General features: G+C 31.9%; 1 protein-coding gene across 36 annotated transcripts in view; it reads right to left on the bottom strand.

Annotated features, from left to right (window-relative positions):
* Window positions 1-18587, bottom strand: part of RIMS2 (regulating synaptic membrane exocytosis 2) — a 587791-nt gene that overhangs the window by 261112 nt on the left and 308092 nt on the right. For 22 of the 36 annotated variants that reach the window (XM_073893081.1, XM_073893077.1, XM_073893083.1 and 19 more), the window contains 3 exons: window positions 9939-10069; window positions 4374-4545; window positions 1351-1504 (listed from right to left, as the gene is read on the bottom strand). In XM_073893081.1, the coding sequence (XP_073749182.1) occupies window positions 1351-1504; window positions 4374-4545; window positions 9939-10069 (457 nt within the window). Of the gene's footprint in view, window positions 1-1350; window positions 1505-4373; window positions 4546-9938; window positions 10070-13827; window positions 13876-18587 lie in introns of all 36 variants that reach the window. The other 14 variants (XM_073893075.1, XM_073893068.1, XM_073893069.1 and 11 more) reach the window with 1 other exon arrangement.

Below are 18587 nucleotides of genomic sequence, written 5' to 3'. Positions count from 1 at the left end.
GTAGATTACAGTGACCCGAAAGAATAGACACTAAATGAGTCCACATAAAATTCATAATAGTGTAATTACTACAACAAAAGATGATGTTAAAGCCAATGCAAATAACAGTGGGTAAATGTTTACTCTGTGGAGAAGCTGAAAAAAATGAGTGCTGTAAAATTAGTGTTTAAATAATACCACCCAAGTATAAGAGACTGTAGCTAGTGAAAATAAAATTCTAGTCATCAGAGACATTATTTTAAAAAGGAGTGAAGGTAATTCTCTAGGCTTTCCTATGACTAAATATCCCATAAGACCTATTCTTTGCTCTAATTCTCTATTCATCAAATAGCCTTCTGATATATAATTTAGTCCTCTATTCAGCAGGGAGAATGTGATCCATGTAGACAACAGTCATTTGTTACGTTGCCAAATATATTTCCCATGATTGATAAATGACATGGCTTTTGTGCTTATAAATTTATACTTCTGCAATTTGTTTAATGTCAATCAATTCTCCATTACTTCACAAAAAAAATGTTGCTAAGCCTGGAACGTGCTGACTCCATGAAGATAAAATTATCCCATGAACACTACACAAAGAAGCAAGCAGACAACCCCCCCCCCTTATAATAGACACATCAAGAAAACAAATTAGATTCACAGGAACAACAAACCAATAATGCCACTTTTCAGTCTAGAAAACATTTCCAAGTTTCTTTTAAGATTCTCTGAATTGATCAAATTCTCATTTGATCCTTTGGACTGTGTATAATTCAGGGTAAAATGCAAATACTGATGATGATAATAACAACAACAATAATCACATCAGTTTATATTCCTGAGAATATTTAACTTTTATAACCACCCTTAATGTAGGTATTATTTCCTGAGGAAATGAGGAAAGTGAATCACGGAGAGAAAACCTACCTGAAGTCATATGGCTCTTAAGTGAGAGAATCAAATTCTAAACTCATGTTTGTTTGACTAATGCTCATAGTCATGGTTTCAACCACTATGCTATACTTGCCATCCTCCATATTTATAAAATACTTGGCATAATGAAGATGGAAATCATAATTTCAGATATGTATAGCTACATGACCAAATTTTACTATAGCTGCTATCTCATTTTTACATAAGTTTCCAGTAGCCAAAATTAAAACATAACTGTTTCATTTGGGGTCGTACTGTGATAAATGAATGCTATAAATATAACCTTGTTTTAGTGTATCAATTTAAAACCATCAATAGCTATGAAAACACTGATAGATGCTTGTTAATACCCATAATGGGATCTTCAAATTCTATGACATATATATCATTCAAGATAATTCAATAAAGGTCTGATAAATCTCACTGAAAACTTACTTTGCAACCTCCTTGTTGGGCTTTCTCCATGGAGCTGTCGTCGCGGCATATATGGAGAAGGGTGGGGAAGTGGTAATGAAGAAACATCATGGGTCTGAAGTTTGTACCAATGTGGCTCATCATCTAATAATGCTGTTTCTAATTCAATTAAAATCTACAAAGTCAAGAGACAAAATAACATTATATATCTACAATACAGAAACTCCCTTAAATGGTCTCATAACTTTTATAATAATGATAATTATAATAATAATGTTGTTAGGTCAAAAGCAACGTCATGTTACAAAATTGTCCATATGTTTTGACAATAACTAAATAAAAGATAAATATGCATAACTTCTTATTGACTTAATAATTTTAAATATCTAGATATTTTATAGACCTCCGACCACCCACCTACTGCTAAATTTGCCATTACATAAAAACACTACAAAAAAGAAAAAAAAAAACTACAGGCCAATATCTCTGATAAACATAGATGCAAAAATTCTCAATAAAATATTAGCAAACCAAATCCAAAAATGCATTAAAAAATCATTCACCACAATCAAGTGGGATTTATTCCTGGGATGCAGGGTAGTTCAATATACACAAATCAATCAGTGTGATACATCATATCAATAAGAGAAAGGAAAAAAACCATATGATCATTTCAGTAGATGCTGAAAAGCATTTGACAAAGTACATTCATGATAAAAACCCTAAACAAAGTAGGTCTAGAGGGAACATACCTCAACATAATAAAGGCCATATATGAAAAAACCTACAGCTAACATCATATTCAAAGGTGAAAAACTGAAAACTTTTCCTGTAAGATTAGAAAAAAGACAAAGATGTCCACTCTCACCACTGTTATTCAACATAGTACTAGAAGTTCTAGCCACAGCAATCGGTCAAGAAAAAGAAATAAAAGGCATCCAAATTGGTAAGGAGAAGCAAAATTTTCACTATTTGCTGATGACATGATACTATATATAGGTAATCCTAAGGATTAACAACAAAATACTAGAACTGATAAATTCAGTAAGGTCACAGGATACAAAATCAAAATACAGAAATCTGGTACATTTCTATACACTAATAATGAAGTAGCAGAAAGAGAAATTAAGAAAACAATCCTATTTACAATGGCACAAAAAATAAAAAAATACCTAGGAATAAACTTAACCAAGGAGGTGAAAGACCTGTACTCTGAAAACTGTAAAACACTGATGAAAGAAACTGAAGATGACACAAACAAATGGGAAGATATTCCATGCTCATGGAATTGGAAGATTATTATTAAAACATCCATATTCCTAAAGCAATCTATGGATTTAATGCAACTCTATCAAAATACCAACAACATTTTTCAAAGAACTAGAACAAATCATCCTAAAATTTATATGGAACCACAGAAGACTCCAAATAGCCAAAACAATCTTGAAAAAAGAAAAACAAAAATAGAGGTATCAAATACCCGATTTCAAGATATGATAATCAAAACAGTATGGTGCTGGCAAAAAATAGATACATAGATCAATGGAACAGAATGGAGAATCCAGAAATCAACCCACAAATATATGGTCAATTAATCTTCAACAAAGGAAGCAAGAATATATAATGGGAAAAATACAGTCTCTTCAACAAATGATGTTGGAAAAACTGGACATCTACATGCAAAGAACGAAACTGGACCACTTTCTTACACCATACACAAAATCAAAATGGGTTAAAGACTTAAATGAGACCTGAAACCATAAAGATCCTAGAGGACAGCATGGGCAGTAATTTCTCTGACATGGGCCATAGCAACATTTTTCTAAATATGTCTCCTAAGGTATGAGAAACAAAAGCAAAAATAAACTATTGGAACTACATTAAAACAGAAAGCTTTTTCACAACAAGGGGAAACATTCAACAAAACAACAAAGCAACCCACTGAACGGGAGAAGATATTTGCAAATGATATATGCAGCAAATATCAAAAATATATAAAGAACTTATGTAATTCAACACCAAAAAACCCAAATAATCCAATTTAAAAAATGGGCAGAAGACATGAGCAGACATTTTTCCAAAGAAGACATACAGATGGCCAATAGACACATAAACAGATGCTCAACATCACTAATCATCAGGGAAATGCAGTTTTCCCATCACAGAAATAATGCTTATTACTGCAAGTCTGTAATAACTAATATTTGTATATCATTTGATAATTTAAAAAACATTTTTATTTACATTTATTAATTTAACCTTTGCAAAAACTCTTAAATGGGGAGACGAAACCAAATTAGAAGTGTCTACTGTATGCTAAGAACAATGTCATATATTATCTTAATTCTCAGAAAGAAACTGCTAGATTGGTCTTATTCAACTTTTACAGATAAGGATACCAAGGCTAACAAAGGTTAAAAGAACTTGTCTAAGCTCAGACTAGCTGGTAAGTGAAAAAGGTGTAATATGAATCAAAGTCTGTCTTATTTAAAACTCTTGGGTTCAACATATCATGCCACTAGGAATTCAAAACAGGAAAGAAAGTGAAGAATAGATTTTTAATACGAACCATATCATAATATGGATTTTATAATATGAATATTTAATAAATTTACAAAGGAAATCAGCCCACAGGAATAAATGACTCTTTTTATTTCCTTTTAGGGTCCTGTGCAAACATGATAGTGTTTGTGATTATGTATATGAGAACTGTTGTGTAATGATAAATCACTATTTAGCTCTGGGACCTAAATAGAACCGTATTAACTGCCACAAATGCAATACATTTGTGAAACACAAACCAACCTTTCAGCATCAACACTGAGATTTCTACAATAGGAATAAACATCTAAAATTTGTCACAGATTATTTAGAAGCCATTTTTTATGGCATCAATGTTTTGTCTTAGAGCAGTAGCTAAATACATTCCATGAAAGAAACTGTTGACTTTTCCAGATATTCAAAATATAAGATTTTACTGATAATCACATAAAGAAAAGTATTTAAGAGGACATGAATAGTCTCAGCTTTAAAATTCCAGATACCTCTCCTAAGAATTCACTTTCTTCCTCTCGAACTCGAGCTTGATCCCAGAGAGTAATCTCTAGCATTCGTTCCCTAAATTCTCTTCGGTGGACTGGAGAATAAATGAATGTTTGGTTCCATTTGGGTTCCAATGTTTTCTTTACTGTTTTAGTTCTTCTCTTGTTTTTATCACTATAAAAAAGATAAGAACATATGAACTTAAACCTTTAAGTTTTGCCCTAAAAATTATTCATTTAAAATTTCTCAGGCAGGGAGTAAAATTTTACCACAATTTATCATATAATATAAATATTATAATCATTTAAATTCTTACTAAAACTTATAAGGATATAATTACATCACTTTATAAAGGCAGTATTTCTTTTTTTTTTAAATTTTATGATGTTATGTTAGTCACCATACAGTACATCCTTAGTTTTTGATGTAGTGTTCCATGATTGTTTGCGTATAACACCCAGTGTTCCATAAGGCAATATTTCAATAAATCTGAAATCCTTCTATGATAATTAAAAACTTCATTTTTCTCAAAATCTAAATAAAACCAGACTGAAGAATATTAACTCTCTATATTTTTAAACATATTGCTCTATTGGAAACCTTCAAAATGGCAATGAACCAATAATATTACATATGCTACTCAAACTACAGAAGTGTAATTGCACAAAAGTCCAATAAATTGTGATGTTCACAACTTTTTATCCATATAGTTCAGCTGAGCAATTATAATTACATTTTATCAAGTTACTTGCTTCCATAAAGAAATACAAACTTGTCCATTTGATAGTTATCAGGTCTTTAAAAGCACTGTAGAATTATTTCTTTTTTTTTTCTTTTTTTAGAGAGGGTGGGGGAGGGGTAGTGGGAGAGAGAGAACCTTAAGCAGGCCTCACACCCCATAGGGCTCCACACAGGGCTCCATCTCAGGACCCTGAGATCATGACCTGGGCTGACATCAAGAATCAGCTGCTTAACCAACTGAGCCACCCAGGTGCCCCTGTATTTTTAACTTTCTGAGGAACCTTTATACTGTTTTCCATAATGGCTACACCAGTTTATATTCCTACCACCAACACACAAGGTCCCCGAAGAGTCAGATGCTTAACTGACTGAGCCACCCAGGCGCCCCTGTAAAATTATTTCTATGTGAGGTCACCACTATAATGTGGGCTGGAAATTCAAGCTGGCCATCCCTAATAGATGGGGCTTCCAGCTCAGAAGCTTCTGTACTTTTTTTGACTGCATATTTCTATCAAGTGAATGTTTTTGACAAAGCATCCCACTATATCCATATATATTTATGAAATATATACATGTATTACTGTACTGTTGTACTAATATATTGTGTCGATTTGTGAATATACAAAATTAAAATTAATTAATTTTTCAAATTAAAATTAAATTAAAAATAAGTAGGTAAAAATTTAGAAAATTCAAATATTTCTTCCTGAACTCCAAGGGATTGTCTTAGACATCCCCTGGGTGCATCCATTCCTTTTGGAGATCACTATTCTAGCTTATTAGAGAGGATCAATGGCTAGATGGGAATAAAGAAAATCATCTGGGAAGAAAACATTAAGCTATCTAGAGAGCTTATTTGAAGTGAGAAGTGGACCATAAACTCCAAGAAGAACTGTATTAACTGCCACAAATTCCCTCAGCACAACACAATTCTAAGACTGTTGGAATATAGGAAGCAGGGAGAACCAAGAAAGGACAGGGTGTGTCTGGATTGGGGAGGCTATGCAACTTCTTCTCTTAGGTAAATACAAGGCTTAATGCTCAATACAGATTGGATTTAACTAATCAAGAGCACATATGTTTCCAGAGCTCATATATTTAATGTGGCAGAAAGCCAGTTTAAAACAATGTATCTTTATTAATTTCTATGGTCTTGTTAGGAAAATAACTTTGCAAACCCATGTAGGAAATTTTAACTCTATGCCATGTTATGGAAACGTATTATAAATAAAAATAACTAAATAATAGGAATAATAACAAGGACTATGATTTCTTACTCCTGTCATCTCCTCTCTTCATCTAAAATTTTCACAAATATTTATAAAGCATCTACATATATTCCACACTTTAAAAAATTAATTATGAGATCCTGTGAAGAGAGAAAGTTCCCTCCTTTAAAGCCAGGAAGAAAGCATTTAGTGGGAGCCTTGTTGTATAATTCAACAACGGTTTATACTGCAATCTGAAAGGGAATAGAAGAATAAACCTTGACTTCCTCTTAAGGAGTGAAAAAAGTTCTCTGATAAAGAGGACTATTTCAGAAGGGATTTCTATACTGGGTAGGAGGGAGATGGGACAATCACTGAAATTCCTCACACATCCACCATGTACAATTAACATTTAATAAGGTAATTTAGTGTGTACTGAACCACCAATCCATGCAAAGAACCATGAAAAATTATCTTCAGCAAGTTAAAAAAAAAGTACATGAGTTTTTCTTCTATAAGTATAACAAAAACCTTCAAAATAACATCAGGTTAAAAGGGGGGGCAGGTCAGTCAGTGGAACATGCAACTCTTGATCTCGGGGTTGTGAGTTTGAGCCCCATGTTGGGCATACAGATTAGTTAAAAATAAAATCGCTAAAAAAACAAAGACATAGACATTGGCGAGGGTATGTGCTATGGTGAGCACTGTGAATTGTGTAAGACTGTCGAATCACAGACCTGTATCTCTGAAACAATACATTATATGTTAAAAAAAAAGAAGAAGAAGAAGAAGACAGCAGGAGGGGAAGAATGAAGGAGGGGAAATCAGAGGGGGAGACGAACCATGAGAGACTATGGACTCTAAGAAACAAACTGAGGGTTCTAGAGGGGAGGAGGGTGGGGGGATGAGTTAGCCCAGTGATGGGTATTAAAGAAGGCACGTTCTGCATAGAGCACTGGGTGTTCACGCAAACAATGAATCATGGAACACTACATCAAAAACTAATGATGTAATGTATGGTGATTAACATAATGTAATAAAATTTAAAAAAAAGAAACAAAATAGGATCAGGTTGTATAAGTCAAACACTGAAAAGTTGCTAAGAGTATTTAAAAACTAAGATCAATACGCGTACTATTGAGATTTTTTTTAATAGCAGCTCAACAACAGTAAAATAAATCATTGATCTCTAACAGCATCATTTACCTGTTAAGAATGGAAACCATTTTTTTTAAATAAAATCCAACCTAAAGCCTTTTCTATGTATTTTCATGCTACCAGTATTTTTGGTTTCCATTTAATTTACTAGAGTAACCGTATGCAAAGACTGATGTGTTCACTCAAAATGAGAGAAAGAAATGTATTTTGACTGAAAACCAACTTTACTTCAAGATATAAAAGAGTGGAAAGCACACCCAGCTATTTTTTAGAGTACATAGTTCATTACTTAGAAAATAATGTTTTGAATGGATTGACTAACATAGTGACATTCCAGTCTAAATCTCTTCAATGCAGTCTCACGTGTCCCTCCAGGAATTCTTATCGATAAAAAGGCATCAGTTATTTTCTACATTCACCTATTCAAATAGTTTTTCTCTCAGAAAAACTGTCATGAAAAATGGAATAATTCATTCCAAAAGCATAAAGAGTCCTTTATGCATGTGTAAAAACTTGTATCAACAGGGAAAAAAAAAACTGATGATAATGTAGCTGTTTCTGAGTTAACCAAAGAATTCTTTTCTCTTTTAAAGATAAAAAACCCTGGGGCTCCTGGGTGGCTCAGTCGGTTAAGCATCTGCCTTCTGCTCAGGTCATGCTCTCAGGGTCCTGGGATCAAGTCCCAGGTCCAGCTCCCTGCTCAGCGGGGGAGTCTGCTTCTCCCTCTCCTTCTGCTCATGTGCTCTCTCACTCTCTCTCTCTCCAATAAATAAAGATAAAACCCCAACACAACTTTATCAATCAATGAACTAAGCAAAAACTTGCTTAAATATTCTTCAAATTCCTGATACTAGACAAGAAAACAGCTGGGAAATGATTTGAGAATGAAATATTCCCACATTCTCTGGTGTTGAGAAAAGATAAAAAACACTACATTTAAAACATAAAGGAGTGGTGAAGGGGACCTTCCTTTCCATTTGAGATCTATCTGCTCAGAAAGGGGGAGAGGGTATGTAAAAGAAAATAAAACTAAACAGAAAGAGTCAATCAAATAATAAACTCCATAATTTGAAAGACTTTTATCATCTTCAAAAGTATCTTTCTTCAGAGATTTGAGTGAGTAGAAACTTAAGTTCTATGGACACATAAGAGCGTAGATGGGAAGGCAGCATGTCCTGCAGGTTGTTAGGATGGCATTCTAAGAATGCTTGGACTAGAAACCACGTGTGCGCTAACGAGCCAGGTGATGTGGCCTCCAGGATGGCAGGGTAATGTGCCTATGAAATCTGTCATCCAACTAAAGTTTAAGCTAGGTAAAAGCCCCAGTTATGAATATCCTCTTCTTCCTTTGCAGTTCCAAGTATATCCCTATCCAGAAGACAACCTAAGTTGTGAGAAAACAACTTTTCTTCAAGCAAACTTTGTAAGATAAAATTATATGGCAAATAGTTTCTAATCACTTTAGATGTGATAGCACCTTGACATATTTTCTGAGGAATTTTCTTCACAAATTTCACTTCAAAATAGGAATCACATAAGATATAAGGCCTTTGCTAATGGTCTACTTCCTTTCTTTTCTCCTTTTCTTTGAGATATTGTTCTTCAGATGATACTTGGGCACTCAAATCTGACAATTTTCAACTCGAACTAAGTACGTGAGGGTCCAGAAGTGTGCAAACGTGTTGAAGATCACATCTGTGCCTGGCCATTTCCAGCCTGAGAAAAAAATGACCAGACCTTGAAAGCACTCTGTCCTGGAAACCAGGGATGCAGAACAGCTGGGGAAAAGGTAATCGGTGCCCTTAATTCTTTCTTTTTTTCATGATGTCTATTCAATAGTCTCTTATTTTTTTATATTCCAGAAATTAAAAATGATTAGATAATTTTTGAAAAGCTATTTCTCCAAACCTAATTCCTCTGTTTAAATTAGGGCAGAACAATAGCATTTCTGCTAGTTAGCATGGACACAAACCAATGATGCTTGAAGAAGCTGATTCTGGGCCCAGTGGTAAAGTTTCCTGGATGATATGGTGTGGTGAAACATAAAACACTCATTAATTTTATGGAATATAAAGAAATGATATCTTAGTATGAGGAGGCAGAAGTTGTAAAGGAATATGATGAATACCTTTTAGTATCATTTCCAGCTTTTTGCTTCTGTAGATTGTCCTAAAAATGCACTTGATTTTAAAAAGTATAATTTTTAATGATTTTGATAAGTGAAAATATACATCATTTAAGAATCCATACAATGTAAAATAAATATTCAATAAAATCATCTATATTATAACATTTGATATGAATTATATGAATAATATGAATCATTATGCTTACGTTAAACTTCATAAATATCTGACTCGCATGATACATAAAAATAAAATAAGACAGAATTGAAACACCCACTGTTATTAACATTTCTTATTTATTTTCGAGAACATTTATTTTGTTTCACATCCCTACCTTCTGTCTGGAAGAAAGTAAATTTTAACATAAGGATTCCTTGGCCTCCCATCTTCCCTGGAAGGGAGATCCTTTGCTCCCAAAATTGTAACTATTAATTGATGACCAACCTTGTCAAACCACAGTTTTATCTGAAAAGCAAAAATATTCATTTATGAGCTCAAACTTTTATTGCCATAACATAATGTTTATATTTCCAATCTTTGCCCCATTCTCTTACAGTAATGTGAGCACAGAATATAAGTTCTACTTAGTAAGTTGCAGATAGTTAAAATAAAAGGATATGCTATAATAACTTCAATGAATAGAAGAAATAATTCAGATATTTTGGGTTGACTGATAAATCACTTGAGCTTTTTGTTATCCTAATTTGATTGCTTATTAACATGCATGTAATAATTATACTGCCATAACTAAGAACTTTCTATACAATGACTGCTCTGTGTCTATCTTTATGAAAGAATCACTGTGGTTCATTTTAGTTCCCCTACAATAATGAGTTCAAAATAATTGTTCAAATGAATTGAATAGATACCTTATTTATATGGCATTCATATGGAATTTTTAAGCAAATGTTTTAAAAGACAAAACATTTCATTTAAAAGACACTTCAAAGATTATAAGCAAGGTGGAATTATTAGTAGCTTTAGTCAATAGACTCCTTAAGTTTGTATTTAAAACCATAATAAATTCATCTTTATAGATTTTTCTTATACAAGATATAAAGTCCCTTTTTCATTAGTGAGGAAGATGTATCACATCCTTAGAATAACAGGGTATATTTTATCACTGGAGATGAGAAAATGTGAGTAATTTCCCTATGACATAATTAGGGATTAGAACTTCACATCCAGCTGCTAAATTCGTTTGATTTAACAATTGTCACCTCCCACACACATACCTCACACTCCCACACCTAGCTAGCTGTTTCTACCATGTCAGAATTTATAACTATGGCTCTATCCCACATTTTGGTTCAGAACTCAGCACATCTTTGACCACTATCTTGATATTGAATCCAAAACCTGAAATTTGGGAATAAAATTATGGTTTATATATAGTTTTGGGGTTTATATGCCTTTTAATAGTTTAATTTTTCCTTTAATTTGGTTGTACAATATTTGCAGCAGTTTAAAAAATTTAAATATATGTCTCATGTCAGTCCTTCCCTCTTCTCCAGAAGTGTGTGTATATATATATATATTTATAATATAATATATTATATATAATATATTTATAAATATATATAAATTTATAAATATATATAAATAAATATATAATATAATATATAATAATATATTATATATAATATATTTATAAATATATATAAAAATAATGAAATAAATATATATGTATGTATATATGATATACTGGTAGTGCAGTTCCATTTCTAACACGGTTTTGTTGTGTCCCTCACTTCATATTTTAGAGAATGAGAGGCTGAGCAAGATATGACTCAGAAGAAGACTTATGGCCCAGAAGAGTACATAAAATTATTTATTCTGCTTTTCAGTCAAATGGAATTAGCCCTCTTAGTAATAGTAAGAAAATTTAATTTTTTTAAAAACTATAATTATTACTCTTTATGTTGTACGAAGTCCTTATGTTTAATGCAGGTATTATCTTGCTGTTGTGTAACAAAGTTTTCCTAATAGAGCTGCCAGGTATGGTCTCTAGACGATACCTGGCAGCTCTAGACAAGTTTTTCTAGACAAGTTTTTCTTAAAGTGTGGTTCCCTAACTTCCTTATATCAGTGTTATCTGGCTTATTTGTTAAAATGTTCCTGTGGCCCACCTCTCACCTACTGACTCAGAATGGGGCCCAAGAACTCGCATTTTAACAAATCCTCCTGGTGATTCTCATAGGCATTTGAGAACTACTGCCTTAAACTAGGGGATCAACAACCTGGAAAAAAAAAAAAAAAGACTCTCACATGCAAATAGAAAAAATTCAAATATTTCCTTGTGTAACAATATAAGAACATAGATAGAGATGAGGGTAAGTGGAAAAAAGAAACTATTCTTCTGGCAAAAGACGTAAGGGGAAAACAACAACAAAAGTAAGAAATACAAGAGTGTCTTGTGTATGAGACGAAACAGAGATGTTGTCAGATAGCATCATGGTTCCTCTAAAATGTGTCACCAAAAACCATATTAATTTCTGATATTCTCTATTTTCTATAGCAATAAAAGCTTATGGCTTTATTTTCCCATGGTATTAATAATCCTTCTCTGAGGATCATGACATGAATATTAGGCACTTCAAAGAGAAAAAGACTCTAAAGAAAAATTTTCTGATAAACTTTACACTTAGAAACTAAGAAACAATAATAATTATTATTAGACTATGCTCATAATTATTCGAGAAAATCACTGATTTCTGTCCATTTTTTTGAGGGATGAGACTAAGCACTTGCCATCTCCACAGGCGATCTTTTTGCTTCTCTAAAATTGTTAAAGAGAAACCTTTCAGATACATAACTTCGTTTGATAAGGAGTATTCTTTTTAGATTTCTTATGCCATAGAAAACCAAAAATATCATTTGTCAATAATATTCATTTTTCATGCAAACAGGTATTAGGCATATGGCCTTCATATTTTCACAATTATACTTTATAGTCTATTAAATCATACTTTCCAAATATATGTGTTAAAATAATATAGATAAAAAAACAGGCACTTTTTAATTTTACTGATTTTTTCATCAAAATTACAACTTTTAATAAACTGTCTTAAATTAGGCATTTGATCAATAGCCCTAATTTTCATTTTATATTACAGGACTTGCATTGAAGTTTTTAATAGATATCCAGTTTACCTTATCAAAACAGAATTATCTTATTAGCTAGATTATTTTATCACATTCCTAAATTTCTTATCTGTGCTTTTCAAATGAATGGTTAAAATATATGTTGATTTCCCCAAAATATAACAAATGTATCTCCACAATTCTAGATATGACATACTTCTTATTTTAGCTCTATTTCATTAATAGAAATCCTGGCATCATTTTGATTGTTTTAATATAACAATCATTCCAGCTTTACCATGTACCCATTCTTAAATTTCCTAAGGAGAACTGAACAGCACAAGTAAATATTTAACTCTAAATAACATTAACTAAAACAAGTGTAATTTTTAAAATTTAAACTAAATTAGTATTATTCAAAACCAACAACAAAAAAACATGCAGCAAAGCAAGGAAAGCATACTACTACTTTAAAAAAAAAAACTATAGTCATTACTTTAACCATATAAGGGTTTCCTAATGAAAAGAGGCAAACAACTTGTACCAAGTATTACAGTAAAATTAAACGACATTTCAATTACAAAATGTAAACAACATAAATAAACCCAACACATTTTATTTAGATTGTTATTTTGTTCTTTCAAAGTAATACACTTTCCAAAGTTGAACCTTATATATAATATGCATAAAATTCATATTTTAGATAAGGTACAAATTTATTTGCCAGTCTCCTCAAGGAGTTGTTGCTTGGAAAATGCAAGAGAATGTAGATGTTAAGTGATATAATGAATTATTTAAAGAGACAGCAACCTTGGTGTAATAAAGGATAATATCAACAGTATAAAATTAGCTAATTTTGTCAATGTTATATACATATATATATGTACAGTCTAAAACCTATCAGTTTTAGTATTCAGTTCATCATATAAAATCACTAACAAAGATTGTCTCTTTAAATTTTTATTGTATTTTAATCCCCATGCAGAATTTTACAAGCTGGCTTATAAAATGATTTGAAAGTCAATAATATGGTTTGGAGCAACATACCAAACAAAGTTTCCTACTACGCATTTTCCAAAAACATACAAATAAGGGTTAAAACACAACTTTAGTTTCTATCAGGCAGACAAGGCCTTTACCTGAACCCTAGGAACAAAAGGCGTTGTTCTTCTACTAAGGCTTTGGCTCTGGTAAGCAAAATTAAAGAAAAAAGCAATAAAACAAAACCAAAAAGGACAACACGCTGGAACTAAAAGACCAAAAGTAAAATAAACACATAAAACTATCCCTTAAATATACTTTTTCCATAACAATATATATCTAAATTAAGTACTTCAATATAATGAATAAGTTAATTTTGCCAAAATGTTAAAACATATAAAAACTATATAAAATCTCAGAATTTTTAAATGTAGTCAACATAACAAGAATTAAGACTGAATGTAAAGTAACGCTTTTGGGCTCGTGTACTCTGAAAGAATGAGTATAAACATAATCCAAGAGTCAAGAAATTTCCGGTTTCACCCTTAAACACACTACCATAGGAAAAAATCATAGTCCAAGAAGATGCATCATAGAATTATAGTGAAAAGTTATCTGTAAATTGACTGTATGACTTCTCCAAAATTTGTCTAACGAAGGTTTAAAAAACATTAGCCAAGTTGGCTTTAGCATTTCTTGAAAGAATAAACACAGTAAGATAAAAGTGTGCAGAAGGCACTAGACTAATTAGTTGATTCACATCTTAAGAATTTATACCAGATTCTAGTATTTAAACACCATTTTTAAACATTTATTAGGTACCACTCAAGATAACACTGTTAGTGTTATAACACTAAGTAATGTTAGTGTTATCATTACTAAGTGTAATGTAACTTAGTGTATCATTACTAAGATAACACTTAGTAATGATAATACCTCATTTCTTTTTGTTATTTCCAATCTTTTACTGACAATTTATTGCAAGTTCATTGCCTCCAACAACACTAGGAGGTAGTTGCTATTATGTCTAATTTGAGATGAGGAAACAGAGACATAGAAAAGGGGTGCATACAGTTGCCCATACTTAAACAAAAAGTAAGATAGTGTAAAGACAGAAAATAAAGCTAGGTTCTAAAAAACAAAAACAAAACAAAACAAGAGAAGAGGAAAGAAAAGAAAAGAAAAGAAGAGGAAAGGAAAGGAAAGAAAAGAAAAGAAAAGAAAAGAAAAGAAAAGAAAAGAAAGAAGAAAAAAAAGAAAAGAGAAAAGAAAAGAAAAGGAAGCCCAGTTCTGATGAAGGCATTCTATTTCAAATTCTCAGAATAAAATCAAATTTTCTTTCTCTCCTGGGTTATTCTGTTTTCACTTTGAAACAGTTTCCAAAAGACACCACAATAATCAGAATTTTGTGCCTTTATTAAGGCATGCCAATGATTAAATCAGGAACAAAATCAGATGCATATCCCTGGGTATGGGGATAGATTTCAAGGCATTTAATTCTTCTTTCACCAAGATTCCATCCCATTCCTCATACTTCTCACGGATGTTTCTCTCGTCTAATTCAAAGAGTTATAAATAGAGACCTTTCCACTGTTATACGGAAACAGATAATAGGTAGTAGGAGGACCGTTGCCTAATTCAACTATCATCAGATAGAGATTGTTTAAGACATAAATCTAAAAGCCAAAGGAAAGCAGACCTTAAAAGCAGATATCAATCATATGAGTCATCTTTCTCTCTTTCCAAAAACCAAGGCAGTCTCAAATCTAAGCAGTCTTCCTTTTCATGTGGAGACATTTCCAAAGGAAGAAAGAAATCTTTAGATATGGAGTATTTACTGATATCTGTCTGCAGAATCCTAGGTGGATGTTTCTCTAGCAAATGGACCAGGGATGTCTGAAATGCATAGAGATTAACAAGGCAAGCTGAACAGAGGGACTAACAAAATACTCTATTTGGAAATAGATTTTATTTTCCTTGCTCTCTCACCTGTTCTGCCTGTTTTAGACCCAAATAGCAAGGTAATGGAAGATTATTGCAAGTAAATATTACTTCATTAACTAAAAAAAATTAATTTCAAACAAACAGCACTTTGAAATAAATTAGTCCTTTAAGGCAAACATTTTCCATCTTCTAAAACGGTCTCAAATAAGCAACTCACAGATTTCTGAAATCTGTTGTCTACAATCTATGGTAATTTAAACCTAATCTTCACCTATAAATTTATACATTAAACATATGTTTGTTTTGCTAGTTTTTTTAAATTGAGATGAAATTCAAATATCATAAAAGTAACCATTTTAAAGTGTATAATTCAGTGGCATTTAGTACATTCACAATGCTGTGCAACCACTGCCTCCCTCTAGTTTCAAAACTTATTACCCCAGAATATACTGTACCTATGAAGGAATCAATCCCCATTCTCCTATTGCCCCAACTCTTGGCACGTTCTAAGCTGATTTCTGCCTCTGTGGATTCTGGATATTTCATACAGGAATGGTGAAGTATTATATATTGCATTGCAATTTATAATTAATACTAATTCATGTATTTTAAACAGGAAATATCTGATGAAACCTGTAACAAGTCAGCCTCATACAAATGAAGAAGTGAATTTGTACACAATTTGTTTTGCACTTTTTATTATCTATCTTTAAGGCATTCCTTTTATGCAATGCTTCTGGACTAACAAGGTTGTGACGATGAGGTCTAATAGGTAAAAGCTCAAAGGAAAACACTTTCACTTACAGAAAGGTTTAAAAAGGCTATAGAATTTCTAAGGAGATATGAAGGATACATACCTATTCTTCAGTTACCTATTCCACTTAAAAGGGCATACAAAATGATTATGTACAATATTTACAAATAATCACTAAAAATGGAGTCAAAAATATTAAAACAAAGTAACTTGAGGAAACATTATAGCCATAAATCAAGCACAGACTCAGAAGTAAAATAAAATATGATTGTCAATAAGAATCAATGTGTTCCTATAGAAAGAAAGAATTTTGAGCCATTTCTCACTTTTAAAAAGAGTTGAAGGCTATATTTTATCCTAACGCTCTATCAAAAACTAGCCAAAAACTCCAGATTAATTTAAAAATAATGAAAGAACCACAAAAGTAATCCTCTGATGAAGGAAACTGTTAAACTGTGGAAGAACATAAATATTAAAAAGAATCAAAATAAGGGAGTGTTGGCACTGAGAAGGCTAACACACACTCCACGTGTCCTAAACCTGAGCTCATACTGAGTTTCTCACCAAATGTATTCATGGCACTTTTACAGTTATGCTCTAGGATAATAACAAGCAGCCAGCAGAATTCAAGCATAAAGAGGAAATAAACTGCACAAATTTTTTAAAATCATCAATAGTCTTTAAAAGAAAGTTTAAACAACAATTTAAATTATATGTATATTTCTATTTGAGAAATTATCAGTCCATGAACTGACATAATACATTAGGAGGTCAGCTCACAAGTCATACAAATTACCTTTGTTCCCTGGAATTAGCAACATCATAAATTTGTAAGTGAGTTATGAGCCCAGGTAAAATCTCATCAAAATAAAAATGCCCAAAGGTAAAATAAGTAGAAGGAGATAGAAACTGTAATGTTGCCTGATGACTTCCTAGGAATTTTCTCAAAAGGTGATATATGCAGATGTATTTCCTAAACTCTACATCATTAGAGCAAACCAAAATTGTCTCCAGTTGGCAGAAATAGGGTTAAATATAAAGGAAATAATATCAGAAGGGTATTTTGCTCATGTTTTCCTGCATGCAAAGAACGAACATAAAATTAAGTTTCATGAGGATAAAATCCATGTCTATCTTGTTCATTGCTGTATTCCCGGCAACTAGTATTATGGCTGACCTGGGGTCAGAACTTAACAGATATTTCTTGAATAGATGATTGCCCTTGATCTTAGCCAAAAGGCCGAGAAGTGATCTTGAATAGATGATTGAAGATTAATTTCATAAAAACACTTTTGAGGAAAATGTTGGCAACAGATTTTAAGAATCTTAAATTTTTTTCTCTTTTCTTTCATACTGTAATTTTACTTCTGAAAAGTTATCCTGACAAAAGAATTTTGTCTGACCTAACAGAATATGTAAGAGTTACATTCAAGGATTTCCATGGCATCATTGTTTAGAGTACTATAAATTAAGAACAAGATGTCCCATAATAGAGAATTAAATTAAAATGGTATATTAGCTCTTAAAATCATTTTAAGAGAAATATTTAAAGAAAAAAATTTTAAAGAAAAGAGCGTATAATATATTACTAAGTGGAAAAGCAGGTCTCAAAATACTATACACAGATTTATCACTTTTGTTTAAAAACTTATATGTATGTGAAAAGTTACATTTTAGTGGTAGGATTATAGGTGATTTTTATTTTTTAGTTACTTATCTGTACTCTCTAGATTTACCACAACAAATATGTATTGTATTTATTAATGTTATCTTACTGGAACATACCCCTTCCAAGTCACAAGAAAATGATAAAATGTACATATTTTAAATTACAATTACATGGATTTTAAACTAACACCATTTATAAATGTAAATACCATTACTTTAAATCACTAATCATACTCTTAGAAGTAAAACTTTTAAGTTTTTATTTCCTCAAAATATTTAAGTCTTACCTTTCTAGTATATTCATTTTGAACCATGATAAAAAAATAGCTGAATTTGAAATTTGTCTAAATGCCTGAATTATGCTCCTCAATCTCCCCCCAACCCCCACCTGCCTCCCCGGTCTAATTTCTATAGGGCCTTGGGATTTCAAAGATGGTAACAAAGCGGTACTTACTTACTATGGAAGTCTAACTTCTACTCCCTCCTCCACCAACTGAAGCCAACTACACACACACACACACACACACACACACACACACACACACACACACA

The sequence above is a fragment of the Callorhinus ursinus genome, unplaced genomic scaffold, assembly GCF_003265705.2.
Source record: "Callorhinus ursinus isolate GAN/ISIS: 27379988/994484 unplaced genomic scaffold, GSC_fseal_2.0 scaffold5, whole genome shotgun sequence".
NCBI classification, from domain to species: Eukaryota; Metazoa; Chordata; class Mammalia; order Carnivora; family Otariidae; genus Callorhinus; species Callorhinus ursinus.
Note: the sequence above shows the minus strand (reverse complement) of the source record. Positions and strands in the feature narration are given on the sequence as shown.